We start from the raw sequence: 27810 nt of genomic DNA, 5'->3' as shown, positions 1-27810 counted from the left end.
AGAAGTCTGCTAAAAATGTTCTTAAGGACGATGAGGTCTGTAGGTATATTATAGGCTGAGGATGCTAGCGGCTAATTCACTATTTCCTGAGACCAGTGCTTCTCTTTGTACTCTAGCAATTTGGCCCTAATTGAATAGAATACGCATCTGAAACACAAGCAGCTCCTTCAGCGAAGATCAGTTCAGTCAATATTTTGGTCAGAGCAGTCTCTAGTTCAGGACACACGCGCGCGCGCGCGCACATCTCATCACGTGACTATGGTTGCAGTACCAGGAACACATTCACATGTTTGCACACACCGAACCAGGCTTCCCTGAAGAGAAGTACTGAGAGAAACACAGCGCAACCACAAGATGACTGTGGTTGCGCACACCTCCGCCCCCTTCCCCAACACACAGGCAACTTTTCTGTCTTAACACTCTATGAAGCGCGCTTTTTAAGTTGATGTGCTGATATATTGTCAGACCCAGACCTGGGGGCAAGCACATTTCCTACGTGTACCGTTGTGACAAAGCCTTCCGTCTCACATCTACGTCTAGACAGACAGACAGACAGACGGGGTGTGGGACAGAGAAAGAATGACATTTTTCAGTATCCAGGTTTGTTAAGTAGAATAATTTATTGCAGCTTAATCTTTTTCATTTCTTCAACAGTAATTACAGGTTTAAAAGTCAAGAGCATTTACAGAGCTTAAACACACGCGCACGGACACGCGCGCACACCCTAACTGGCGTCAGGTCACTGGGGGTTTCGTCCATCAGTGAAGTTTCCTGAGGCCTCTCCAGCATCAGCGATCATCATCCTCTGCACTAAATCTCAATTTTCTGCTATTTACAAGATGAAAATACTGACGCCTGAAAAACGACTATTGCTCCGAGTTTCTGTCCCTTACCCCTCCCCCCCTTCTCGGTTGTACAGATCCTCAACAGACCCAGCAAAATTAAGACTTCAGCAGTGAAATGGCACAGAGAGCTGAGCTGGAAAACAAGAGTGTGACCAAAAACAAACAAAAACATGTGAGAAAAGAGTTAAAGAGGTACCAAAGGATCCAGGACTGCTCCCAAGTTAAGCAGCTTCACCACAACTTGTGTGTGGTGATGGTGATAAACTAATCCATCAGCCTGCGTTACATTCAGCTCTTGGTGTAGCTGTAAAAGTTATTGCAGCAGTAAAGCTAGAACTAGCTGATTAGAGCACTTCAGGCTCCCCTGGAGCGTTTTCATGAAGAGATGGCACCAGTTTAATGTTTTATCTAATCAGAGAGAACACTCCAACAGTCACCTGGGCGATTACAGATTATTTGGCTGAGTGTAAACCAGCAGATTCATCCGTCCACTTGTATTATTGTCTCTATGTTTCTGTCCTCCTGCACATACGGCAGCGTCCACTCTCCATTTTACTGCATCTACCAGGCTAGTTTATTATTTCTACCGACTAAACAGAGCTTTTTAAACCTGTGCTGCTACAGGTTTAGATGAAAGCTCTGAACAAGGTTCCAGCTTGTTGGGATTGTTGCATAACTATAAAGGATCTTATCTGATGACACAATGACAGACTAAATTAAATCTCCTGATGACCGATTGCATCTGATTAATGAAGTGAGTATAGCTGGATTCTGAAAGAATAAGCTCAAAACAAGCGAAAGCGTGTGTTGCCCGTCCTGTCCGCTGACATTCTGAGCTCTGGGTCTGACAGAAGGCAAGTGCAGCTGACGGACGAATGGGTCCTGTCAGAGAGACCCTCTTGAGAAGCGCACGAGTCTCCGAGTTTACAAACGATCTGTCATGAGTAAAAAAAAAAAAAAGGATGCTGGTTGCGAGCCCGTCACACACGCGTGCTAAAAACCAGTGAGCGCCCGCCCGGGTGCACACGAGCTGGGATGTCTCTTAGCCACTCCACCGAGTGCAACGTCCTGCATTCTCTTCCCACACGAGTACAAAGAGTCTGTTGTCATGTGCAAAGACAAACAGTGACATGCCAGTCACACGTCCTGGAGCTCCCCGCACCTAAGTGGTTCAACCTCATTTTGCCGTCCTCTGTGTGAGGTGCGTTTAGTTTCGTTTGCTTGTGCCGATCAATCCAATTCAGGTGAGTCTATTGTTTCATTGTGCATCTCTGTCTGCTCTGCAGGTAAAGACTGATCCTTTGTCTGCTCTTTCACTGCTGGGATTTCTTGGCCTCCTGGCTCCTCTTCAGTGGGTGTGACCAACTCTGTCGTTACCTCTTTGACGGTTGTCTCTGTCTCATCCAGCCACCCTCCTTCCCCACCCTCTTCTCTTTCATCGGCCATTATGTCCTCCTCCTCCTCCTCCGGGATGAAACCCTCTGCTGTCAGTAAACTCTGGCTTATAGAGCTGTGGCGGGCGCAGGGATGCAGGTGTGGGGAGTCGGCGGGGGGCAGCAGGGTCAGAGACTCCACGCTGAGGGAGTCCGAGCCGCTCTCAGTGAGGAGGGAGATGGTGGGCTGGGACGCTGGGGTCAGGCTTGGGGCCAGGGCTGGCCCAGAGGAGCCTGGCATTGTGTCTGCAGCTCCGCCTTCCGCCTCTGCACCCGAGGAGGACGGTGGGGTGTGGTCTAAAAACGCGCCTTCATCTAGAGGAGTGGAGAGACGAGAGCGGTGAGAAGAGTGAGCAGACGTTAATGTGGACACGCCCCGATCACCAGCTTCGCATGCACAGTGATGCACACAAATTAAGAATCAGATAATTATCCTCTGCCTAAATGATCTTCTCTGAAACATTAGACTTGCAGCATTTAAAGATTTAGATGAGACCGATGGAATTTAACAAGCGGCTCCCTCTTTCTCATGGTTTACTGGGATGATTGATCTAAAGTTCTCACGTGGCTCCTGTCTGACTACTGTCTAGATACGCCACAGCAGGAATGTACTCAATGTATGAAGAACTTGTCTGTAGGTGGTTTAACAGGTTCTCTGGCAGGGACACAACATGTTTTTATATGTTCCTGTGAAAGAGCAATTTCAACACATGCTCATCTAATACCTTAACACCTCAAGTGATGATTACAAGAGAATCTGTTCTTTGTGACTTACGTATGTTCTGTTTCTCAATAATGGATAGGGGGTGTGTAGTGCAGATATACACAGCTCCATACAGGGCCCGTCTCGTCTGCATTGATTAATGTCTGTGTGGGTTTATAAAAATGCTAGATGCGAGCTACCTGCGGGGCTCTGAGCTGATATCGTGCTGGCAGTAACAGAGTCACATCTTCCCGTACTGCCACTTCCACTGGAGGGAGGTGAGGGGGAGGAGAGGGGTGAGGGGCTGTGCTGCGACACACAGTGAGCCACTGCAAAACCTGAGTGTGACATATGTGCACGTGTTAGCAAGGCTCGGGACTTGTTTCAAGTATTTTGTACAATTCCAGGCTCAAGAGTTTCAGTCATGGCGGGTGGTTTTTGTGACTGCATCCCGAATTTGAAACCACGCTTACCTGGTACTTTATCGACGGAGGCAAAGACCGATCGACTGGCGGTCGGGTCGTTGGACGCGCGCCTCGACTGTTCGTAGAACCGGAAAGGAAGGGCGCTGGGTGACGCGTTGGCCGTTTGGCCGAAACCCAACACCTCTGTTGCACTGGGCTGCACGGGAAGGTCCAAGAGAGCTGCAGAGAGAGGACGAACTTTGATGTCTTTGTCTGAAAACCGCCTGAGGTTAAATTGATACGTGTAACTCTCCCAGATACGACAGGAATAATCCACAGCTGTGTGAGTGTGTTGCAACAGTAACTGTGGAAATACGGCTGACAGCTGGCCGACAGAAGATAAGCCAAACAGCTCCACTTTATCAAGTTTGCCATATTATTGAAGATTTTCCTGTGTAATTCCAAAGAATCAAAACAGAGGAAGTAAGATGCAGTTATGTTATTTTCTCAGCCGTAGTAAAAGAAAAAAGGACTGAGACTGAGGCCAGCAATGACAATTATCTATTAAACCTTAAACTGAATTGAACAAAGGGAGCTGTCAAACAGGACATGGATGTGTTGACCAGAAAGCAGATGGTTGCGGCAGCGCGTCAGGCGGTGAAAGCAGGCGGAGGACAGTGAAAACCAGGTGATTTTACCAACCTGTGATTCTCTGCATCTTCATGTGCCGCGCCTGGATGCGTCCCTTTGCCAACCTCTGCTTTGCAATGATGCAGCGGATGTGGTCGGCAAAGATGAAGTTGGCCTGCAGGATGGGCAAAGGCTTGGCGTGTGGGTTGGAGCTGGGCTTGTGGATGATGATGTTCAGGGCCCTGCTGTCGTCCTCCACACCTGACACCTGCATGTCCTGTTGAGGCAAGTCGACGGGGGCTTCACCATGAGGTCGCTAGGTCCACCACCACGCATGCGGTTTATTCTGCTTACCTGCAGAAGGCCGGCGAACTTAACCACACCCCATCCGAGGCGTTTAGTTTCTGGTTCCACCAGGCTCATCTGATAAACATCGACAGCAAGGAACCTTTGGGCCTGGCAGCCATCTTTGCTCACCACCATACAAGCTATGAGGTCACTGTTATCTGAAAAAGTCAGTGGTGTGCGTCAGCCTATGGTTACACACTTCAAAACCAATGAAACATTCTCTGTGGATACAATACATCTTGTGTCACGTGGTCAGAGACAACTATAGAGAAAAGAGACTGTAAGAATATAACTGTAAGCAAAGACCCAGAAAGAATTTCCTTTCTCATGTGTCTGTGGGACAATGACGGAAGAAAAAGTAAAGCAACATTGAAACTAATAATTTAACAGTATTGGTTTTGGATTTGAACAGACATAGCCCATGCTATAAGTGAAATCAACTCATACCACAATGACAGAGTCTGGCTGCACTTCTCTTTCCTTTAAACAGTATTACTCACATCCGTTTCTCTGTGGAGTACTGGTTTCCTGGTTTCTCCCCCAAACATATTTTCTTACAGGGATTTCTAAACTGGAAATTCCTTACTTGGAGTAATGACCAATGTGTGTAACCAGTTGATTAATATCCTTGAGTGTTATCATTTGTATTGTCTTAAATTGCGTTTCGACTGTGCTAAAGCTCTTTATCAGAGCATATACAGTAAATAGACCCCCTAGCTAATGGATTTCTTTGGAAGCGGCATGAATCAAAGGAACTCAGCAGCTTAGTAAAAAGGGAGTTGCCAAGAACTTGACTTAACCCACATAAATAGTGAACTGAGAAATTACCAGCAGCTGCCGAGGTTAAAGTTTACCAAAGCAGCTCAAAACTCAAAACAGAAATTCTCAAAGAAATTAGGGGAAGTTCTGACTTTCCAGACGAATTGGGAAAAAAAACCCACCCACCTCGAGTTTCTGATTACCTTCTGACTACAGAAAGTGATGTGCATCAAGATAACTGATTGAAACAAATGACATTTCAAACTTCAAATCCAAACAATGGGCCTCCATAAAATAGTCATTTCATTGCAAAGTTGAGCAAAACTGAGCAATACACAATCTTCTCCTCCTAACAAAACCATCAGAATCTATAGGCACACTATCTTGGGAATAAAAAGAGACTTTAAACTAAAGGAAACGGCAATCGTTTCCTTTAGTTTACGTTGACGTGAAAGCAGTACCAGGTTTGGCTCCAGCACGTTTCACACTACAACTGAAGTGCTGTTCATGGAAACACAGCATGTAACCACGGCTGCTCAGGAAACTTGCCATGTGTAACCACAAGAGTACTCCACTCACAGAGCATAACAAGGACTCTGCTCTTCAGTTACGACAAACTGTGGCACAAATGTGGTGGTGGCAGCACGGGGGGCTGAAAAGAGAGTTTGCAGGTTTGCTGGCTTCACCCATGAGGAAAAACCCTCAGGCTCCCCACAATCTCAGTTATCAGTGTATGCTGTGCTAGCTAGCGCTAAATGAAAACAATGTGACGAAATATGGAAGCGGTGGGAAAATGACCTGCTTCCAAACCCCATTAAGTGTGTTTTTATTGTCATTTTGATGTTGGAGAAAAGTGTTGGTGGATGTCAAACCCTGATTTAATGACAGCTCTTAAAAGCAAACTATTCTAAATTGGACACAACCCCTTCACTCAAGCATTTGGAATCATGACAAGACTCTAAAAGGCTGAGGTCGAGTTCAAAAGAAAGGATCAGCTAAACATTTGGATTCAACGCATAAGATTCCAAAAAACTGCGACGACTTGAGTAGTGGAGACACGGCTGTATTTTCACTAAACCTAAAAAACTGGAACTATTCTTGAAAAGCCATTTGTCGGGAAAGCTCAAAACAAGGATAATATTTGGATGAATGCAGCCTCGTCCTCCTGGGTGACTTCAATGCTCACGTTGGCAGCGACAGTGTGACCTGGAGAGGTGTGATTGGGAAGAACGGCCCCCCTGATCTGAACCCGAGTGGTGTTTTGTTATTGGACTCCTGTGCTCGTCTCATAACAAACACCTTGTTCAGGCATAAAGGCGTCCACATGTGCACTTGGCACCAGGACGCCTTAGGCTGCAGATTGATGATCGACTTTGTGGTTTAGTCATTGGATTTGCGGCGGCATGTTCTGGACACCCGGGTGAAGAGAGGGGCGGAGCTGTCAACTGATCACCACCTGGTGGTGAGTTGGCTCCGATGGTGGGGAAGGATGCCGGACAGACCTGGCAGGCCCAAACGTGTTGTGAGGGTCTGCTGGGAACGCCTGGCAGAGTCTCCCGTCAGAAGGAGCTTCAACTCACGCCTCTGGGAGAGCTTTGACCATGTCCCGGGGGAGGTGGGGGACATTGAGTCCCAGTGGACCATGTTCCGTGCCTCCATTGTTGAGGCGGCTGACCGGCGCTGTGGCCGCAAGGTGGTTGGTGCCTGTCATGGCGGCAATGCCCGAACATGCTGTTGGACACCAGCGGTGAGGGATGCCGTCAGGCTGAAGAAGGAGTCGTATCGGGCCTTATTGGTCTGTGGGACTCCTGAGGCAGCAGATGGGTACCGGCAGGCCAGGCATAGTGCAGCTACGGCTGTTGCCGAGCCAAAGACCCGGGCATGGGAAGAGTTCGGTGAGGCCATGGAGAGCGACTTTTGGACGGCCTCAAAAAGGTTCTGGACCACCATCCGGCGTCTGAGGAAGGGGAAGCAGTGCACTGTCAACACTGTGTATAGTGGTGATGGTGTGCTGCTGACCTCAACTCGGGATGTTGTGGATCGGTGGAAGGAATACTTCGAAGACCTCCTCAATCCCACCAACGCGCCTTCCAGTGAGGAAGTAGGGCCTGGGGACCTGGAGATGGGCTCTCATATCTCCGGGGCTGAAGTTGCCGAGGTAGTCAAAAAACTCCTCGGTGGCAAGGCCCCGGGGGTGGATGAGATCCGCCCGGAGTTCCTTAAGGCTCTGGATGTTGTAGGGCTGTCGTGGTTGACTCGACTCTGCAACATTGCGTGGACATCGGGGGCAGTGCTGCTGGATTGGGAGACCAGGGTGGTAGTCCCTCTTAAGGAGGGGGACCGGAGGGTGTGTTCCAACTATAGGGGGATCACACTCCTCGGCCTCCCTGGTAAGGTCTATTCAGGGGTACTGGAGAGGAGGGTCCGCCGGACAGTCGAACCTCGGATTCAGGAGGAGCAATGTGGTTTTCGTCCTGGGCGTGGAACAGTGGACCAGCTCTACACCCTCAGCAGGGTCTTCGAGGGTGCATGGGAGTTTGCCCAACCAGTCCACATGTGTTTTGTGGACTTGGAGAAGGCATTCGACCGTGTCCCTCAGGGGGTCCTGTGGGGGGTTCTCCGAGAGTATGGGGTGTCAGGCCCGCTGATACGGGCTGTCCGCTCCCTGTACGATCGGTGCCAGAGTTTGGTCCGAATTGCTGGCAGTAAGTCGAACTCGTTTCCGGTGAGGGTTGGCCTCCGCCAGGGCTGCCCTCTGTCACCGATTCTGTTCATAATTTTTATGGACAGAATTTCTAGGTGCAGTCATGGTGTTGAGGGGGTCCGATTTGGTGACCTCAGGATCGGGTCTCTGCTTTTTGCAGATGATGTGGTCCTGTTGGCGTCATCGGCCCGTGACCTCCAACTATCACTGGATCGGTTCGCCGCCGCATGTGAAGCGGCTGGGATGAAAATCAGCACCTCCAAATCCGAGGCCATGGTTCTCGACCGGAAAAAGGTGGAGTGCCTTCTCCGGGTCAAGGAGGAGATCCTGCCCCAAGTGGAGGAGTTCAAGTACCTTGGGGTCTTGTTCACAAGTGAGGGAAGAATGGAGCAGGAGATCGACAGGCGGATCGGTGCGGCGTCCACAGTAATGCGGACTCTGCACCGGTCGATCTTCGTTCCTACCCTCACCTATGGTCATGAGCTTTGGGTCATGACCGAAAGAACAAGATCACGGGTACAAGCGGCTGAAATGAGCTTCCTCCGTAGGGTGGCTGGGCTCTCCCTTAGAGATAGGGTGAGAAGCTCTGCCATCCGGGAGGAGCTCGGAGTAGAGCCGCTGCTCCTCCGCGTTGAGAGGAGCCAGATGAGGTGGCTTGGGCATCTAGTTAGGATGCCCCCTGGACGCCTCCCTGGTGAGGTGTTCAGGGCATGTCCCTCCGGTAGGAGACCCCCAGGAAGACCCAGGACACGTTGGAGAGACTATGTCTCTTGACTGGCCTGGGAACGCCTGGGGGTCCCCCCGGATGAGCTGGAAGAAGTAGCTGGGGAGAGGGAAGTCTGGGCTTCTCTTCTTAGGCTGCTGCCCCCGTGACCCGACCCCGGATAAGCGGTAGAGGGAGGATGGATGGATGGATTGCAGCCTTTTCCTGCAGTGTTGGGGCAACAAAATGACTGGCATTGCCAGTGTATTACATTGGCTCCTCTCCATAAGAATCAGTGCTGTGTCTTTACATGTTTTGTTGTTGAAATGCTCATCAAAGAGCTATGCGAATTGACAGGCTGATTCTTGCAGACAACAAAAGACTGCTCAGTATGTTGTCTGCAGTCTCACTTCTGCATCGCTCTGCTGGTAACTGCTTACCTGCACATATTTCTAGGTATTACAGGAGACCTGCTAACTTTCATATTTGTGATGTAGACCACAGAGACCGTGTTAGACAGGAAGAGAGAATCAGTGATGTTTCTGCTGCGGACGTACAGTATAAAATCATTTACTGTAAGGGAACAGCTCTTTTTTCAAAGGTTATTGTTCTGTAATTTTCTTTTGTACCACCCAACATGTACCTCCCACGGCTAAAGCTGACATGCTACACCGTCCATCAAGTCTTCTGTTCAAACACAAGACAGCGCAGCAATAAATGAACAGATCAGCTCTCTTCGTCTGCATTTTTTTCCTGTATATTTTTATACTGCGTGCTGCAGGTTGGGTCTTACTGAGATCTAAGACATCATCTGTCTTGATGAGATCTTCAGATCTGGTAAGGGGCAGCTGAGTCTCGGGTTCTCCCTGGAGCTGGAGGGACAGCGACCGCAACATGAAGAAAACACGGATCGCCTAAAAACAGAGAGGAAATGTTAAAAAAAAACAACAACAATGAGGTTCCCCTGAAGTTCCAACCCAAAGCTCTAATCACTAGAATATTAACAATCTTCCCTCCCAAACTCAAATACCACCTCCTCAGATAAAGGACGTTATTATTGGAAGCATTTGATACAGTTTGCAAATAAAGGAAGGGCGATAAATATCGGATGTGAACATGCAAAGGACCATCAGGTACCATCAAGGTGAAGCTGTGCACATCCACCTAGCTCTGAGGTGCAGAGCAACTGTCACCTGCATGTGTCGCTGCAGAGGAAGTGAATTCACAGCACTCCTAATGATCTCGTCAGACAGAGCTGTGACTGAGACGCGGCACGTTTTCCTACCCTGCGTGTCTTCTCCACATCTCCACAAGGGAGCCTCTTCACAAAGTCAATGCCGGTTAGAGGGGTCCCAGTGGGTGGCAACAGCACCGAGGCGTCCATCATCAGGTACTCCACATTCAAGGGTTTACTCTGTAACAGACGGGTGCACGGACAAGCCGACGTGCAGCTCCGGTCAGAGGAATTCACGTCACCAGAAGGAAAACAAGCGAGTGCAAATGAGGACCCACTGACCGTCATGCTCCTGTATTCATCCTCAAACATGTCCAGAAAGATCTCCTCGCCCTGGGATGAATTTAAAAGGAGAAGCAGAAAGTCACTGACAGACCATACAGTGATTTTGGAACTGAGACAACATTTATTCATATAGTTAACCCCCTTTTTTGATAGTGACAAATATCAAAACAACAGAAGACAGAACTCATGACAATAATACCAACACAATAGTCAAAATACACAGTTAGTATTAAACACTGAAATCAAGTCATTTCATATTAGCAACATAAATTATTCTACTTTGTTTCTGTATATTTTACAATTACGGTATATAATTACATTGTCTTTTTTTTGTCATTTCCTGTTTCTAAGGTTTAAGAGTCGATGCAACATCTCCACTTGTGGCCTGTAGCTTGATATATCACACTTTTCAGTCTTCAAAGTTTATCAAACGTACAGAACACAAGATTAAAAATAATGAGATAATTTTCTGTAATTTCACTTCCAGGAAACCTTGTGACTGACAGATATTGAAATGCTAGGCTTTATTACATATTAGATAAGTAAATGCTGTGATAAACTTTATGGAAGGCAGGGATGTTTAAAGAGAAAGGTGTTTCCCACAAACCTCATTTACAGGAAAGCAGGTTTCCGGAAAACGGTACCATTAAACGGCTCAGCTGATCATAAACTTCACTTTTTAACGATTTTTAAATTTCATTGAATTTATTTAAACAATAAATGCTGTTGGAATCAAGGTTGCACCAGAACAGCTTTAGCAAATAAAGAAAATATCCCAGAAAAATTCTTCATACATATTTTCCCAAAAAGAAGATGCTGGATAAAAGCGGAGACATGTTTGGACATAAAGAGTCAAATGTCTCAAGTAAACAGGATTATAGTTGGATTAAGCACTTGCAGGTCACACAAAAAGCTGTGAGGAAGAGGTTCATCATAATTGTAGCTGCTTGAGTGACACAACTGGATGTGTGGTGGTGTTATTAATTAGAACTTACAATTATGTTATGAAAAACTAGTTTAACCTGAGACCGGTGATCACTGCAATACTTGACTCAAAATGGAGTACCAGTAAATAAATAACTGTCTTAAACCGTCCTTTATCGAGGAAGTAAACAAGAGAAGGGCTGAAAGTGGACAGCTGCAGCCGCTCTGACCCAAAGGCCCACTACTATGTTGGGCCTAGAGTTACTGATCAAGTGTAATAAAGATTTCTGAAACAAATCTGCTTTATTGATTGCTGACATAGCGAATGTAGGCAATGAAGAGGCTCAAAGAGAAACAGAAAGAATGGATTCCACTGATAACGGTTGGTTAAGTGTTTTATGGCCTTGAAAAAAAAAATCAGAAAGCAGTTTCACTTTAACCAAATACAATTTCAGGGAAATTATCAGCAGTGCACAATGTGGCACATGCATCAATTGTGTTGTAAAGTACCGAATTGGCAGTTATGTGTATTTCTTATTTGTCACTGTTTCAAAGTTTTAGTTGTGGCATCTATCTTTATTGACTAAGTTTGGTTAAGTCAAATTATTTATTGAAGCCTTTAAAATTCAGTACAGTCTGTACATTTGGTGATAAAGTATATAAAGTATATAAAGTTGGGATGTTTGAAACCACTTTTGTGTGTGAGTATATGTTATTACCCATGTACATGTAGATATACACTACGTGTGTGTGTATATGTCTTTCTGGAGTTTATGTTTTGACTTGTCAATATGTGATGGAGAAAAAAGTTTGAAAATTGAATCATGAACTAGCAACTTGGACACTAGCAAACAAACATGTTGGCGAGTAAAACTTTGGAGTAAAGATGAAACAAGCCAACCTCTCTCGATGCAACAGGAGCATCTGGGAAAACGACAGTGACGTCAATTATTGGATCGGTGAAAGAAGAAAAAAGCGTAAAAAGCTAAATATTGGCAGACCCGATACAGCCGAAAGCCTAAAACGAAACATTCTCTTGCAACTTTTATTTTTTCTGACGTTTCGTAATGGAAGCAGTCAAGTTTGTGCTATGTTTGTCCAAACAGGATGTGAGGCGATGCTTCACTGTGGTGTCACACACCACCATCTTCTGATAAGGAGCTCAATGCCGAGACCTGGCCCGATACCGAGACCTGGTAACGGTGCTTGCCCATTGCCAATAAAAAGCATACGGGTGCACGAGTGACATGTAATTATTTTCCCAGGACGGACAGAGGAGTGTGTAGTTTCTGTGTGCTCTTACTTTGTAGAATCTTCTCAGTAGGTGTAAACTCTCTTCTCTTGCACCCTGCAAAGAATGCAAATGTGGACACAAATAATTAAAAACTGTTTGAAATAAGAGTTTTTAAATCTCCACATAATGTTGAAGTCTTAATAAGGGGTTTTAATTTTATCAATGAAGCTACAATGCTACAATGAAGCACCTGCGGCCTCTTGAAAAGGTGCTCATGCTATAAAATAACTCCCATTTTTGAGGTCAATGTGAAAATAATTAGTCACAGTTAATAGCAGTCGGATACAACACAATTACTGGCAATTGCTGGAAGCTCAGCTGTGACATGTAATAATAATTTGGAATTTCCTGGTTTACTTATTCAAGTCAGGGAGGATAATCTTGTGCAACCAATGTTCTTCTATGGTGACATTGCTAGTAAGTGAGTTTGATATGCTGTAATCTAAAAATAAAGTGAAGCCAGAGCAGGGACAAGATCATTTTAACCCGACATTGACCGAATAACAGTTTTTTTCTGAGGTCAATTTTACATTTTGATAAGAGACTAATGGAGCAATGACATTTAACTCGATGACAGAAAATAACAAATTCCTTTTTTCTATTTCACTAAAAGGACAAAACTGAAACTATTTTAGTGTCTGACAAATGGTTAGTGTTTATCAAAGAGGAAATTGTCATTACAACAAATGAGTCAACCTTTAACATATTGAGTGGCTTCAGGTAACTCCGGAAGTACCATGAAATTAGAGGGAAGTGCAAAATTCCCAGGAAAGCAGTGTATGACACAGACTCAGAGCAGCATGGAGTCATAATTCTAGCAAAGGGACAATTTTTAAACCACTGACCACCCATTTTCTGAGGAAAATCAACCAAGGCTGACATGATTGGACAGTGACTGTTCAAGTATGTTTATGAGTGAAGCCTCCATGTTTGTGTGGACTTGTACCTCCAGGCATGCTAGGTGGACGTCTTTGATTATACAGTGGTCTCCCGACAGCACAGACTGCTTCAATAAAAGACAGCTTAGCTCCAGGGTGGCCAGACGTACTTTGCTTTCTACGCAAACACACAATGTTTGTGCAGTAAGGATATATACTGTACTTCATATCATTAATAAATGGATTACAAAGATGTGTGTGTTAGTTACCCGGCTGTGCTGCCTGGCTCATAACCCTGATCAGTCTCTCTACCAGCACCAGGCTGTAGGAGCTCCTCTCCTGGTCAGGAACTGGCAGCTGCAGTCGTTCTAGAAGATCTTTGTTTACACCTTCAGACAGATGGATGCAGTGACAAACAGGCAGACCAAATTAAGGATTCTTGGAGACCATGAAAGACGAGGATGGACGTTTGGTGGAACACAACCTTAAAACAGTTTTTCAAAAGTTTTACGTTCTTGATCTTAGATGCTGTCCCCACAGCATTAATTTGGCACCTACATCAATCCACTGTAAAACATAGGTGCGGTATGAATGCGCGGAAGGATTAGGCACATCACATGCTAACCTTTGCTGTGTGAGACAGCGTAGAGCAGGCAGAGGACAAACAGGGCATGGTAGTCATCATTGGTGCAGTCCAGAGCGCTGTACACCATGTCTAAGAACGGCCTGTGGACAATGAGACAGACAGGGTCCAGTCAGTAAGTAGATCCGCTGAAGTGTTTTGATCATTCTTTCCGACTCAACTGTCTACCTGCTCCTCTGTGCGTGTGAGCGGGTTGCTGCAGCTGTTTTCTCTTCATCTGTTATGTTCTGCTCCGTCAGCTCCGACACCTTACACTTCTCCATCACCACCATCTCTATCTCTGCACGTGCACATACGTAGTGATAAATGACAATACTGGAAGAAAATATGGATTTTAATTTGAGGTGAATTCTCCATATTGACACACACACCCACATCAAGAGTAATCATTAATAGTCCAAAATGCTTCCTTCTCACTTTGTGGAGACTTTGAGACCCAGAAAAGACAACACCATTGCACATGTAGCATTAATAATTAATTTCGTTTCTTTCCATGATACAAAATGTCCTACTTTAAATCGGAGCTTTATATAAAATAATAATATAAAATATAAAATAAAATTGCTTATCAATTAGTAGTTTAATTCCAAATGTATTCAGTTGTCTTTCGAAAACTATTATATCCAAAAAAACCCAAAACATTCCTCCATCTGGACCCTGAGGAATGTTGGGTCTGGCATAAAGAAAATTTAAGCAAGCCAAGAAGGAAACATTCCAGACAAGAGAAATTTTCAGTTTTTTACTTTTTTTTTTTAACTCACACACACAAACATACACAGAGCAGGAGTGAGAGGCGAGGAACGAAGGATGGATGGTGTGTCACCGTGGAAATGGATAGTTGGAGATGTGGACACCGTGGTATCCACCAAAAAATAAAAGGTGCCAAACAGAGGGGAAAAAACAGCAGGAGAAAGGCCTCATCTCAAAACTAGCCAAAGAGCCATTATTCATGATATCTGGAGTTCCTCTGGGTATTTGTTATTCCACATCTTCCTCAAACCAGAACTCATCCCCCTCTTTGAATCGTTTGGGTCCATATCTGAGCTACTGTTACTTTGCTCTGAGTTAATTCTCTTTTTCTGTTTGGAGACGAGGGCTGCTGCTGTGGTGATGGTTGGGTAACCAAGGTGCATCATGGCTGACTGTGTTTGATTGATGGGAGTGAAGGAAAACAAAACACAGTCCTGTATTGCTGGATCCAACGAGACACACACTCACCTTCCGCCGTCTCCCCACTCGCTCTGCTTCCCTTAGAACTCCCACCTCCTCCTCCCTCTATACCTTTTCCCTTCTCCCTCTCTCTGAGCCTGCTGTTGTCATCCCAGTTCTCCTCTCCTCCCGGTTCAACACTGCCACCTCCTCCTCCTGCAGCCCTTTCGTCATCTTCCTCCTCTCCCAGGTTCTTGTAGTTTGGCCTCTTCTGGGTTCTCTTGCGACATCGGTGGCGCGACATTTCTAGGGAGCGTTCTAGAGACTCTGGAGGTTTGATGAAACGGCGTAATCCTCCCACACTGGCCTAGTGTGGTTTGAGAAGAACAGAGAAAAGAATCAGAGACAAAGGTGCATGATGAAAAAACAATATAAGCATAAAAGTGACAGGATTCTTTAGGTTTCTGAGATGATTCTGGTTCAAATAAAGTCTGTGACTCTGACCGTGGTGCAGCAATGTGTTAACACTGTACCCAGAACACAGTAAGATGAAAATAATCTAAAACCAAAAACCTTGATGCAAACCAAGCTGCAATACGGTGGCTTTTCTGAAGTAAACACAGTGACATGACTGTGGCCCTTTCCTGGAAGCCCTTACACACATTTATATAAATGCATGCAAACCTGACACCGTTCACAGGTGCATGCTCACACAGACTTCTAGCCAGACCTGAAGCTCAGAAACGACTTCCTCACCTCTAACCTCTACCCAGGGAAAATGACCTCATACACAAACACACACTTGATCAGTGGCTTGAGGCAACTCCGATCAACTTGTACTGGAAAAATCAACTAACCAGAAGTGAAATGCAAAAAACTATGGCGCATCAGCACTATCTTAATCTATAATTAAATGACAACACAAATAATGATGAGTAACAAACAAACACATGTTGTTTGAAAAATTCAAGTTAGTCTCCCCATTATCTTTAAACCATTACACTGAAGGACGATACATCTGAAAGGGTTGTCTTCTAGTTTCTTCTACACATCAGAGAAAAAGTTATCTATATCATCTATGTGCTGCCATGGGTATGGCAAAGCTTTGGGTGCTCCAGTTTAGTTTCTGCTAAAGCAAAATATGCACGTACTGTATCCGTAAACCACACATGACACAATCTCTTCTATCACCTGCCAACTGACTTCGTTCTGGTAAAACACTCTCACTTTTAACCTATGCTGAGAAATGAATGAAGGTCATAGAAAATGCAAGGAATACACACACACACACACACCCGCACACACACAATGCATCAAACTTCAACAACCACATGCGCTTTGGGGAAGAAAACTCGTGTGGGTATGCAAATGTTGACCTGATGTATCTAACTAGTGCACTTGCAAGTAAACCCATGTTAAAAAAAAGTGAGAAGGAAAAAAAGCTCTTCCAGGAAAAGAGATTTGGGTTAGGTGAACAAGCTGTTACAGGTCTTTCATGTGACCTCATTTCCTGCCACATCATACACAAACAGGAAATACCATGTGACCACCTGCACAGGAGCAGAACCCCATGTCTGATCTTTCAGTCATCAGATGAAACAACAAATACACTTTTTTTGCAAGGTGGAAGCCACAAGATCAGAAAATATCACTGATATTGACGTTTATCATAACAAATCAGAAGAAAACTCCCCTTAACTGCACGACGGGTACTAAAATGTGCTTTTTATCATTGTGATAACACCCACATTAAAACCAGAAATGTCATCATAACCTACGGTAATACTCTAATCTAATAAAGTCTGCAGCGACCTACAAGAATATTGAGATAATCAAAGACCATGGATTTTTTTGCATACATTTTTTAAATGTGCTTGTGTAGCATTGTCAAAGTGTGTTTGTAGACAGAAATAAGCATTGCTGAATGAGTCTGCCCCATTTGTGACCAACACTGTGGAGACGCCACATAAGATCACGCCGCATTCAGCGAAAAGGTAGGCCGCTTCTTACAACAGTCTCAGGTCTAACACTTACAGACGCACACATGCACGCACGCATGCATGCACAGACAGCCAGAGAATAACCACACGAGTTCTGAGAAACGCTCACTATCTCAGAACACCCACCTGGCTACACAAACAGATGGCCAAAAAGGAAGAATACAGAAAAGAGGCGAGTTGATGTGACACAAAGATGAGAGGCGATAACCAGAAAATTCAGTCGTAGAGATGTAAATTAAGATACAGAAAAGATGGGGGGGTAGGGGGTGGAGCTGTGTGTAATGCTGAAGCATTAATAAGAAAGCTGAAGACAGTTTGTATGTTACCGCCTAGATGTTGATGAATCATGGAGAAAACCATGAACCTACAATCTCATTACTACCCACACAAACATCAACTTGAGTCAATATTATGCTGCTTTTGTGCATGTGTGTGTTACCATATTCTTGTGTGTGCTGTGTCCATCTGTCTGGGGAGTACAGACAGACAAGTCTCCATTGAGTATAACGTCAGCCAGGGCATTTACCAACGGCTGATAGTGGATGATCAGAAAAACCTATGATAAATGCAAAGAAAAGATTTTAGATTTAAAAAAAGACCGTAACATCTTTTGAAAAATGCCCTTTTCATAATTTCAAGCATCCCAGCATGTTCCTACAGAAAAGTAACAGGATTATGTGTGATGATGCGTGACGCTTACTTGAGACAGGAGGTAAAGGGACACCTGAGGGTTGATGTTCCTCTCTTCAGACTAAAGAAAAATGAAGTTAAAAAGGTCATTCTGGGCCACATATACACAGCTAAGCCACATCCGTGCCATTACAGATATGAGACACGAGTAAAGACAATGACTATACTGGTCCACTCTAGGTCTGGGTTGACAATCCAATATTCCTTCGATACATCTTTTACCAGCACTATAAACGGAATCCCATTTGCCAATGAGGTGAACATACCGTCTCCGGGCTAACCAGAGAGTAGACGTAGAGGGGCAGGAACAGGCGGTTGAGAAGGTGATCAGTCAAAACATCATTAAGGAATTCACAGTTAATGATGAGGATGTCATTCAAATAGTGGAGATGGTCAAGGTGTTCTGCTACCAGGTCACTTAATTTGCCTCTGTTCTTGTGTCTAGAAACAAACACAGACAAGGCAGAGAAATAGATATTGAGGTCTCATTTAAGTAGTGGAAGTGGTCAACAATGACTGCATTATACTACCATATCCACACAAACATGAGGAGATACTGAGTAGACATAATCATTACTACCGATACATAATTATCATTACAGTGTTAGCTATTTATAATCATGGATTGTTTGTATTATTTCCTAAAGCAAAAGCGCAAATTTAAAATCAATTGTATAAATTCTCACTTCATTAGCATGTTGTTATTTAGAACTAATAAAAATATTTTTGTTTATTAACCATGAATGAACACATGTAAAACGCAAGCAAGTCTGACCCCGTGTGGTCAAAGACAGAATGACAGCGATAAACACAACGTGAGTACTTACTCTTCATCGGTCTGAACACACTTGTCCAATTCGATGACATGACTGCCAATAAACCAGACCAAGTTGCTAAAATACGGGACCGCTGTCTTATCTCGGATGTAGTGCAGCATGTGCTGGTTGTCCACTGGAAAGAGCACAACCAGCGTCAATGTGTGAAAATGTATTTGGGCCATGTGAGTTTAGGACAAGAAATTCCTAATTGAACTTTAAGAATCACAGCTGTCAATGCTCCTATAAAACAGCTTTCAGCTATTAGAATAAAAAAAATGTCTTGGGAAACCTGAACAATTTCCATTGGTGAAAATATCATCACATATAATCAACCCCCCCTCCACACTAGCATCACCACTTTGCACAACTTTATACCATTTTAGGTTTTTATTGAACACGACATGTAACCACTCAAGAGCGGGGGGAGGAGAGCAGATGAAACTGGATTTAGTAACTGGTTAACCCTCCTTTGGCAGCAATAACCTCAAACAAACATTTCCTGTAGTTGCAGATCAGAGCTGCATAAAGGTCAGGCGTCATTTTGGACCATGCCTCTTTCCAAAACTGTTCTGGTTGGAGCAATAATCTTGTAATGCCTGGCATGAACCCCTTTCTTGAGATCAGTCAAACTTGCTGCAATGTGTTTTTTGGACAGCAGTGGCTTCTTGTTTATTGTTTTCCTTATTGTAGATTTGTCACCACAAATGTTGCCATGTGACAGAGAGCTGACACTCCAGGATTCTTATGCTCTGCTCTCTTCCAGTCTTCTTTACCACGTCCGGTGAGCAGCTTTAGCCAAGACCTCTTGGTGACCTCTTAGTTCTTGGAGAAACCATTAGACTACGGGTTCATGTACGTTTTCCACCCTGCACTTGAATGGTTACATGTTGTGTTCAGTTAAAGCACAAATATTTTGTGCGGGAATAGTTAGGCAGACTATACTTATCTATGCTTGTGACTTGGATGAAGATCAGAGTATATTTTAAAACCAATTAATGCAGAAACTGAAGCAATCTAAAAGGTTTCAACACATGTTTTCTTGCAACTGTACATGGGGCTGATGGCTCAAGGCTGCTAAAGCACACTTTAGATTTTTAAGCCTCAAGATTCATTTATGATTTAAAAAATGCTTCTACATCCTCTTTCTGTCAAAAGAGCTTAGATCTCAAACAGCCCTGGTGTATTTTATGTTCTCCCAGCCATCTAAATCCAAACATATGACTCTCTTTTATAATCATTCACACTGGTCAGCCTGGGACAGGTAGAGAATGTGCAGCCAAATCTGACAAATATTGTAACAGCAGGAGGAAATCAGCCCTGGAAACCATCACCCGAGCAATAACCACCACCAAAACATGTGTCCCAAATGAAATCACATCTGAAGACCAGCTAAGTACATCGGATGCATATTCTTCTCCGTGCATGTTGGTATGTAATACAAAATGGTTGATGAGCAGAAACATGGCAGGATTGTTCATACTTGTACAATCATAGCAAATACCAATAGGAACAAATAGGGCTGGGTATCACCAAACATACATAGGGTAACCCCACTAGACAAAATGCTAATCTAAAGCTAATATTGGGGGGGGGGGGTTACTATAAATCTATTTATGCAATACAACAAACAACTGAACAAGCTTAAAAGGTTTTTCTGTGATACCCAGCCCTGATATAAAGACTGAATGAATGGAGCCAACTTACATGAAACTGGAGTTAGGCAGATGGGGCGCGCAGAGAGAGGGAGAAGAGACGACGGGGGGGGGGGGGGAGGAGGAGTTGAAGAAGAGGAGGGAGAGGGGGAAACAGACACAGGGTTAATGTGAGTTACAGGGTGGCTGTGAACTGTGAAGTGGTGGATGTTGGGAAGGAATCGACAGGTATCGTCACAATTCAACTGCAAAAAATGGCACACCTTGCAAAACTCCTAGTCTATATTTCAAAATCCCATTTCCATTGTGTCACATCGGGCGAGGAAACATAAAATAACATGAATTGAATGAAACTTCTTGATATACGCAAGTTTAATCACTAAGGATGCCAGCCAAAGACTTTTCCAGGTTGTCATTGTTTGCAGTGTAAGACCCAGAGAATCTGCGAGAAGCATCAAACATGGATTCTGCAACATTTACATGCATATGGACCCATTTTAATGGATGATTGTCCAAAGTTTGAAGCAATTTACTGACTACAGTAATCAAGTGTTCCATGGAAAAGATTATCATGCATTTCCTTCTTTACTGACAGGTCAACATTTCTGCTGTTGAATAAAATTCCCCTTTGTTCAAAAAGAAAAGTCACATTTTGACGCTTCTCACTTGAAATGATTCCATAATTGATTAGGAATGTAAAACAACCTACACACTAAATGATTGTAATGCTACTTTTTTAAACTCCATGGTGATAATTATGATATGTCATGTGGGAAGTTACAGACTCAAGACAAGGTTGAGTTCTGCAGCACGTACCAGCAGGAATAGACGGAGATGTTTGTGAGAAGTTACAATAATGCAATGTTCTATAATGAGGCATGACAGTAAATGGGAAGCCTGCTAAACGCAGAGATAAATAAAAATCAAATACAAACTCAGAGCACCCTGTGTTTGTCGAGGTAAATTCAGATTGAATCTGGGCATTTGTTCCTTTACCCAGCTCTGTAGGTGGATATTTCCAAGGAAAGAGATCATAAGGGGTGTAAAAGAACTACCCCCGTGAATCACTGCCCTGTTCTCTCAAGTTTTGATTTATTTTCTGTCAAAACTCTCTCGCTCTGTTCATATACCATTTCAACATCTTCAATAACTGATCAAAATGATCTGATTACCTTTGGTCCTGTTATTTCCCCCTGGATGATAACCTACATTCTGGTCATCTTTCCAAGTAAAAATAACATTTTGCTAACTTATCATCACAATCGTGACGGACTAATTATTGCATATGAACATTATCATGGAAACTCTGGGTTGATTTCCCAAAATGATAACTGGCTTTTTGTGACTGATTACTGTCAAGAAAAAACAGATACAGAAAGATATTGTGAATGTTGAAATCAATACACAGTGAATGTCACTGAAGAGCTCACAGCAATGGGACACACTCAGGTCATTTTTATTTGAAAATCTTCACTGTTATTATTGATAGTTGGGAAGGCTCAGATACTTATATAAATAATAAATCAGTGAGGTAATGACATTGTTTGCCTAATTTCCCTGCTCTAAAACCAAAGATAGCTTCTTCAACGATTGTCGACAACAACAGTACCCACAAACCCCCCCTTCACCGCACACGGATGTTAGTGTAAAACATTACTCCGTCTTTCACATCTCTTTCTTGACAGTCAAGAGAAACGTGTCTTCATGTCAGGATCAGGGAAAGAATGTGTTTATGAGGTCCATAAACTTGTTGAAACAAAGTGTTCCTTAGTCTGGTTAATTAGCAACCATCCCTAGATTATGTTACAGGTATGAAGACTGTTAAAACAATTATAATAAAAAGCCTATTAAAATTAAATTATAGGCTACTGTATCACATTACTCTGATGATGATACATGAAAAACATTTTATGAATAAAGAAGAGAGCATTACAAATATTAAAAGACCAATATCTGAGTATATTTAATGGCATGTCACCCTGCCGGGTTTTCTATCCCACTGAATGCATTTTCAGCCTGGTAGGACAGAAACCTGGCAGGATCGTGGCCCTCGAGGGCTGAGTTTGACACATGTGTAGCCACCCTCATATACCAGAAGCAGCAGAAAGGAGAAATTAATCCAAAAGAAGGTCCCATCAGAGCAAGTCTGCCTGTCTGTGTATGTACAGCTTGTATGTTACAGGCGTGTACATGCGTGTTCCTTGACCACTCACCTTTGTAGACGTTGAGCGTTATGGTGCGGACAGCTATCCGCACCATGCTTTCAGGATGGTTGAAAAACTTAATGGCCTCAGTGTACAGGGCAAAATCATTAGTGTGCTGTGTGGGAGACAGAGAGAGAGCAGGTGAGAAAAGTGCAACAGTGTCCCACTGCACTCAGGCCAGAACTGCTCGTGGAGAAAGAGAGGAGGTGATACAACTATTGGAAAAATTCTGTCTCTACCTCTTCATTCAAGTAAAAAAAGACAAAGAAACACAGCCTTTGCTGTTCAAATGTATTTAGGCAGCGTGACACCTGACAGAGCTCGCTCTGTACTGAACCTCTGCTCTTATGTTCCTCAGTCGCTGTAACCTCCAGTCAGAGTTGGAGGAGCCCCAGGAGGTCACAGCAAATACAGAAAACTGCAACCAGACTAAACCCAATCACTATTATTTTGTTTGTAGCTCTCGCAGGGCATCAGTTATGCACTAGCACCCCCTGGTGGTATATAATCAATGATTACTAACCAAAGTGAGATGAATTGTGAATTAATTGCATTACTTCATCCTTTCTTGGTCATTAATGTAGACATTCACAGTAAGTGGATGGCCACTTGTTCTACTTAGCTGGGTCAGGAGAGGGATGTACACTCAGGTATCATTGTAGTTGCTATCAGATATGCAAATTAGGTGTTTTCAGGATTAACACGACTGCCAACAGTACACCAGGCATTTTCCTTGGTTCACACAGGCCAAAAGAAACCCTGCAGATGATGTCAACTAAAATATCACAACAGGTTGGGTCGCAATTCTTGTTGTCACTTACACTAGACTATTGGAGAAAGAATGACATTGCAAAAGTAAAATTAAAGCCTTAAAAAAAAATAAACACATTGTGTTTTTTCAAAGGGTTTGTCCCAGCCAAATCGGCCCAGAGTTGAAGTTAAGAGCAAGCTTAATAACATTGTTAATGGAGCAAGACCAAAAAAATATTGAACAAGGTTCTGGACTAAAAGCACAGCGTGGCCTCACCTCATTGTAGAAGAAGTGCACTGTGTGGTTGTTGAGTTTCAGGGACAGGGTCTTGAGGAAGGAGATATAGTACGCCATGATCTCCTCATCTGAGAAATCAAACTTGTGCACGATTATTGAGTTGACGTGGTTGTTGGACAAAAGGTAATCTGAGAAGGAAAAATGGATGAATCTTGGTTATTTTCAATAAACTCTGTTATAAATGAGAACGATGCTTCCCACCATTCTTATAACAAGCATATCATTAGAATATCTTTAGTTCCCTTGCATTGTGTAAAATATATAGATTTATTTTGCATTTAAATACTTACACAGAGAGGTTTCATGGCTGATGTTCTCAAACAATATATTGAGTGTCTGGAGGAGCTGTACACACACGTAGCGTCCCGACTTCTGACGGAGAATGTTCAAGAAAAAGGCAAACATGTTCTTCTCCAGGAAGAAGCTAAACACAAACAGGTTCAGTCAGTTTATTTAAATAAATGACAATTTCTTAAAAAATCCATAACACAAACACAAAATACATAACACAAACACAAACACAAAACTGAGCAAATACACATCTCAATATAATAATGACATGATTTCAAAAACACTTAAAAAAAGCCAATTTAGGGTTTCAATTTTAAGTTTAGTTTAAAATTGAGACAATTAGTCAACGGCAGTCATCTTTGGTTTTATAAAGTGAGCAGCAACAGCTCAGCTCACTGTCCTGTTTGAATGTCATTAGAATAATATTGGACGGACAGGTTTTTAAACTGGTAAAATTACTGAATCGCATTTCTAACAACAGTACTCAGTATGATGATCAAGCGCAAATTCCAAATGAAATGAAATTAAAATATTGTTTTGTTGAGGGGGCAAGATATGATTAAATATCATAATGTTCAGATATAACATAGTAGCGCATGTAATAAAACTGGTGAGTTACACCCGTAGTGCACAAGAGAAAAACGATAAATAGTTTTTAACGAGAACCCGCATCCACATGTTATTACTTATACAGCTGAGACTTACTCAAATACAGAGCTGTCATTCTGGTCTCCCCAGATTAGAATCTCTGTGATAGAGCGGATCGTCTCCACGAGAAGATTGCGGTTGTGGTCGGTCACAGTGGTGTTTTTTGTCAAGACATGATACATGTACCTGTTGGAACATGCGTGGAAATACATGTGAAGTGGAGAATTGCACATTTTGATTTCCTAAGTATATAAAACCTCTTCAAATGTAATGACACAGTCTATCGATTGTGGAATATTTTCTGGAACCTGCAACAGTTACACCTCCACAGCTTCAGGTTATCCACAGCTCACATTTGGAATCAAACTGCTAGACAAACAATAAAACTGGTCTGTCATTTGACAATTCTGCAAAAGGAACAATATTTCTTAGTCAAAATATTTTTGAATCCTCCAAGCTGCTTGAACTGCAGGAGTTTTCGCCCATTGTTGCAGACCAGGGCGCCCTCTTATAATCAGTTTAATGGGGGTGGAGAAACTGGTTTTGCCCTTGTGACCGGTACGTTTGGGATTTCAGGTAAAAAAACAAAACAAAACAAAAAAACCCTTAAAAAACAATATAAAATCCTCAGGTTTGTGCAGAGCTGTTGACACCGCACATGCAAGCAGGATATATAGACAGCTACAATTTGACAATAGAAAATGGTCATATTTGCCAACAATCCAAACTCGTGTTCGTGGTGCATATCAGAGTTAAGGAGCTAGCTCGCAGGGAAATCAACATGGCTAGAAGAGAAAGACCGATACAGCTATTTTATTAAGTCATAGAACACCTTATGGACATCAGCAAAAGTTTGACGTTGTTATTTTAGCAGTGGAGTGATCAGTGACAACATGACAGTAGTTCTGAACCGGCTGTCCCAGGCGCTAACGTTAGCGCATTTAACGCTAGCTACTCACTTTAAGTGGTCCAAGGAGTGAATATTTTTTGTTCTCCCCTGTCCTCCAACCCAGCTCCGCGAACGCCCAAACATTGTTGCTGTTTTACAGGGGGTTAGTATTGTGCCAGGTGCGTTAGTTATGTGAGGTTAGAGTTGGTATTTCTCCATTTCACTTCCCAATTTCGATAGACACTTAGCCAACAGAAGGCGATCGGCAGCGATAGCTGCGCTGTTGGTTCCGGTGGGTCCGCCGAATGGTTTACTGGGAATTGGTGTTGTTTTCTCACAGCCTACAGTCAATGAGTCATTCAAAGGTGAATAGTATGAAACTACAATACGTACTTCCTGTTATTGCAGCAACGTCACAACTGCGCGACTTGGCGGAACAAGGGGGGCCCGTTAACCAGTCAACAAGCTAAGGACCAATCACATCAGAGCCCGTAAAACGATGAGCCAATCAGCGGCCGCGGCTTCCGATGTCATTTTGTGGTCGGGACTGTTTTGATGCGGCGGACGAAAATGTTACATGGGACTCCTAACCCGTAAAAACGTCGACAGAAGTGCATTTTTGTGAGTACGTTCTAATATTGACGTGGGAGCAATCAAGATTGCTTTTGCTTTGCTGCGTATAGGTGCCCAGGCTTATTTAGCGACTGCATTATCTGTTTTTAGCCTCAGCGAGCTGGCATGAATTCCGCAGTCGAACCAATGTGAAGAATGCGTCAAGCTCACTAACGTGATATTTTGATACAAGCCGATTGTTATTTTTAGGTACGAATGTTACACGGCTGATTCTGTGCTGTTTTCCCCCCACTGTGATTTGATAACGTGGCAACTCTTATTCAATGTTTTCAGGTCGGGACGAGCCGAAATGGAAACCCCAGACCTTCCACTCCAGACAGATCTGTAGCCGTGTCTAATCCTGGCCACGCATTGACCCAGAAAAACCCCAGGCTTTTCTAAGATTTCTATGCCAGATCCGATTTATGCCCAGATAGATTCGGTAGAATCGCTTTTGGACGATCTCCCATATATGTTTTATTTGGGCCTGTTCTTTGTGAATGTCCTGATCCTCTACTATGCCTTTTTGATGGAGTACATTGTTTTGAATGTGGGGATAGTATTTCTTCCCGAGGACATGGACCAGGCTTTGGTGGACCTCGGGGTGCTGTCTGACCCGGCTTCAGTCCCCTATGACACAGACTCAGAGGTGGATGTGTTTGAAGGGTATCTCGAGTGACCGAGCTGTCGGAGCATGCAAATGAATGCAAAGTGATTGGTGGCAATAATGCGGATGTCCGGAGCAGATTGGACCGGTGTGCCCGCTTTCTGCTCAGTGATGAGGTTTACTGGCCCAAAGTGGTTGCTGATGCTGCTTGGCACGGATGCGCCACTGAAAAAGTAGGTGGAGCAAACCAGATGATCCCCTTTTTGGGGGTCGCTGCTCGTGCTCTTTTTTTTTTTAGTCTTGCTATCTCGGATCGGTAACGTTTCTGTCACATCTATAGGTTGCCACGGCTCAGAAGAAGGTAGCAGGAAGAGTTTTGTCTCCGCCTGGCTTACGATCGGTCGATGACGTGGGCAGCCCGCTGCACTGGGCCGGTCACTTGGACTCTTCTCAAAACTGTTGAATCCATAGACACGGTGGATTTCTCCCTCACAGCTGTCTTCCTCACTGAATACAGAAAGAAGAAAAGGATGGAACTCCAAACCATAACTGTGATTCAGGTTGCTCACCTTGTAAGTAGTTTAGATACACGTTCGGTGGATCTGAAGTGAGCATAGGTGATCTGTCATTGTCACTTACACCACAATGTTATTGCTTTTACTTTTTTCCGAATAACTTGCTAGTTTGCAGATCCATGCATCCTTCAGTCATCCTTTAAACTTTTCGGGTCACACATACTGTAGGTCTGCTTCAGGGACACTCTGGAGCGTAGGTCAGAGAGCATGCACAGGCGGGACACGTTATCACTGGACACAGGCTGCGAACAAGAGGTTCAAGAGCCACGATATCGAGAAGCTCTCAGTGATGCTTTAGCATTACCAATGTTGCAAAAAAGGTATTCAATCTTCTGACTATCTCATTAGTTTAAATCTTATTCAACCCTCTGTTGCGATGAGTTCAGTGACAGCTATGAATACTGAGGTATCTTAAAGGCTGTAACTTCACAAAGAGTCTCAGGAGATAGTTTAACTACTTACTTTCCATAAGCCTGAGGGGATGCTGGTTTGCTTTTTTAAAGATATATTAAAATGTGTATCAGTTGTATATTTTTCAAAGAAATCAGGAAATAAGTCATCAGAATTCTGTTTTATGGCACTTTCTTCTGCTTATGAATTCAGTTTTGATCTTGGCAGCAATAAAAAAAAGTGGATGAAATGAGCAGTTGTGTATTTAATGAGTGAGAACGTGCGTGTAAGTTCACCTTTATGTTTGATCTGGCTGCAGAAGATCTCAGTGCCCAAAAGTGTTGATTTGAACTTCTACACATTTATTTACCCGACAAATATTATACAGAACAAGGACTTCTTGCATCATTGCAATAAAGGGGCTAACTGGTGTTATTATTATATTAAAAT

The 27810-nt window shown here is 43.6% G+C and overlaps 2 protein-coding genes across 10 annotated transcripts; one reads left to right on the top strand and one right to left on the bottom strand.

Moving 5' to 3' along the window:
- Nucleotides 1-597: 597 nt before the first annotated feature.
- On the bottom strand, nt 598-25479 carry clec16a (C-type lectin domain containing 16A). Of its 5 annotated transcripts, none has more exons than XM_029836300.1 (24): nt 25247-25479; nt 24345-24473; nt 23639-23772; nt 23328-23476; nt 22310-22415; nt 20149-20154; nt 18454-18577; nt 17893-18067; nt 17637-17687; nt 17376-17492; nt 15006-15303; nt 13956-14067; nt 13770-13870; nt 13414-13533; nt 13213-13322; nt 12276-12320; nt 10046-10096; nt 9815-9943; nt 9323-9443; nt 4370-4521; nt 4088-4292; nt 3455-3625; nt 3179-3319; nt 598-2593 (listed from the first exon to the last, which is right to left on the bottom strand). In XM_029836300.1, exons 1-24 carry the CDS (start codon nt 25318-25320, stop codon nt 2076-2078), a joined length of 3339 nt encoding a protein of 1112 aa, XP_029692160.1. In that variant the 5' UTR covers nt 25321-25479; the 3' UTR covers nt 598-2075. The 5 variants fall into 5 exon arrangements, with proteins under 5 accessions (XP_029692160.1, XP_029692161.1, XP_011602126.1 ...); XM_029836301.1 differs by having other exon boundaries at nt 3182-3319; nt 25247-25478; XM_011603824.2 differs by having other exon boundaries at nt 15069-15303; nt 25247-25478.
- A 175-nt stretch (nt 25480-25654) lies between these two features.
- Nucleotides 25655-27606, top strand: dexi (Dexi homolog (mouse)). Of its 5 annotated transcripts, none has more exons than XM_029836119.1 (4): nt 25667-25797; nt 25900-25998; nt 26083-26628; nt 26736-27606. In XM_029836119.1, the coding sequence occupies exon 3, from the start codon at nt 26198-26200 to the stop codon at nt 26465-26467; it is 270 nt and encodes an 89-aa protein (XP_029691979.1). In that variant the 5' UTR covers nt 25667-25797; nt 25900-25998; nt 26083-26197; the 3' UTR covers nt 26468-26628; nt 26736-27606. The 5 variants fall into 5 exon arrangements, with proteins under 5 accessions (XP_029691977.1, XP_029691979.1, XP_029691980.1 ...); XM_029836118.1 differs by having other exon boundaries at nt 25690-25801; XM_029836117.1 differs by lacking the exon at nt 25900-25998 and having other exon boundaries at nt 25655-25797.
- The last annotated feature ends 204 nt before the right edge of the window (nt 27607-27810 follow it).

This window comes from Takifugu rubripes, chromosome 5 (assembly GCF_901000725.2).
Source record: "Takifugu rubripes chromosome 5, fTakRub1.2, whole genome shotgun sequence".
Classification (NCBI taxonomy): domain Eukaryota; kingdom Metazoa; phylum Chordata; class Actinopteri; order Tetraodontiformes; family Tetraodontidae; genus Takifugu; species Takifugu rubripes.
Note: the sequence above shows the minus strand (reverse complement) of the source record. Positions and strands in the feature narration are given on the sequence as shown.

What these genes read in the sequence shown, in the direction of transcription:
- dexi (XM_029836117.1), top strand. Translation starts at nt 26,198, where the DNA reads ATGCCAGATCCGATTTATGCCCAGATAGATTCGGTAGAATCGCTTTTG.
- clec16a (XM_029836300.1), bottom strand. Translation starts at nt 25,320, where the DNA reads ATGTTTGGGCGTTCGCGGAGCTGGGTTGGAGGACAGGGGAGAACAAAA. An exon ending in CCCTTTACCTCCTGTCTCAA is followed by an intron (nt 17,493 to 17,636) that starts GTAAGCGTCACG and finishes CATTTATCATAG; the next exon opens with GTTTTTCTGATCATCCACTA. An exon ending in CTCCGTCGATAAAGTACCAG is followed by an intron (nt 3,320 to 3,454) that starts GTAAGCGTGGTT and finishes TGTCACACTCAG; the next exon opens with GTTTTGCAGTGGCTCACTGT.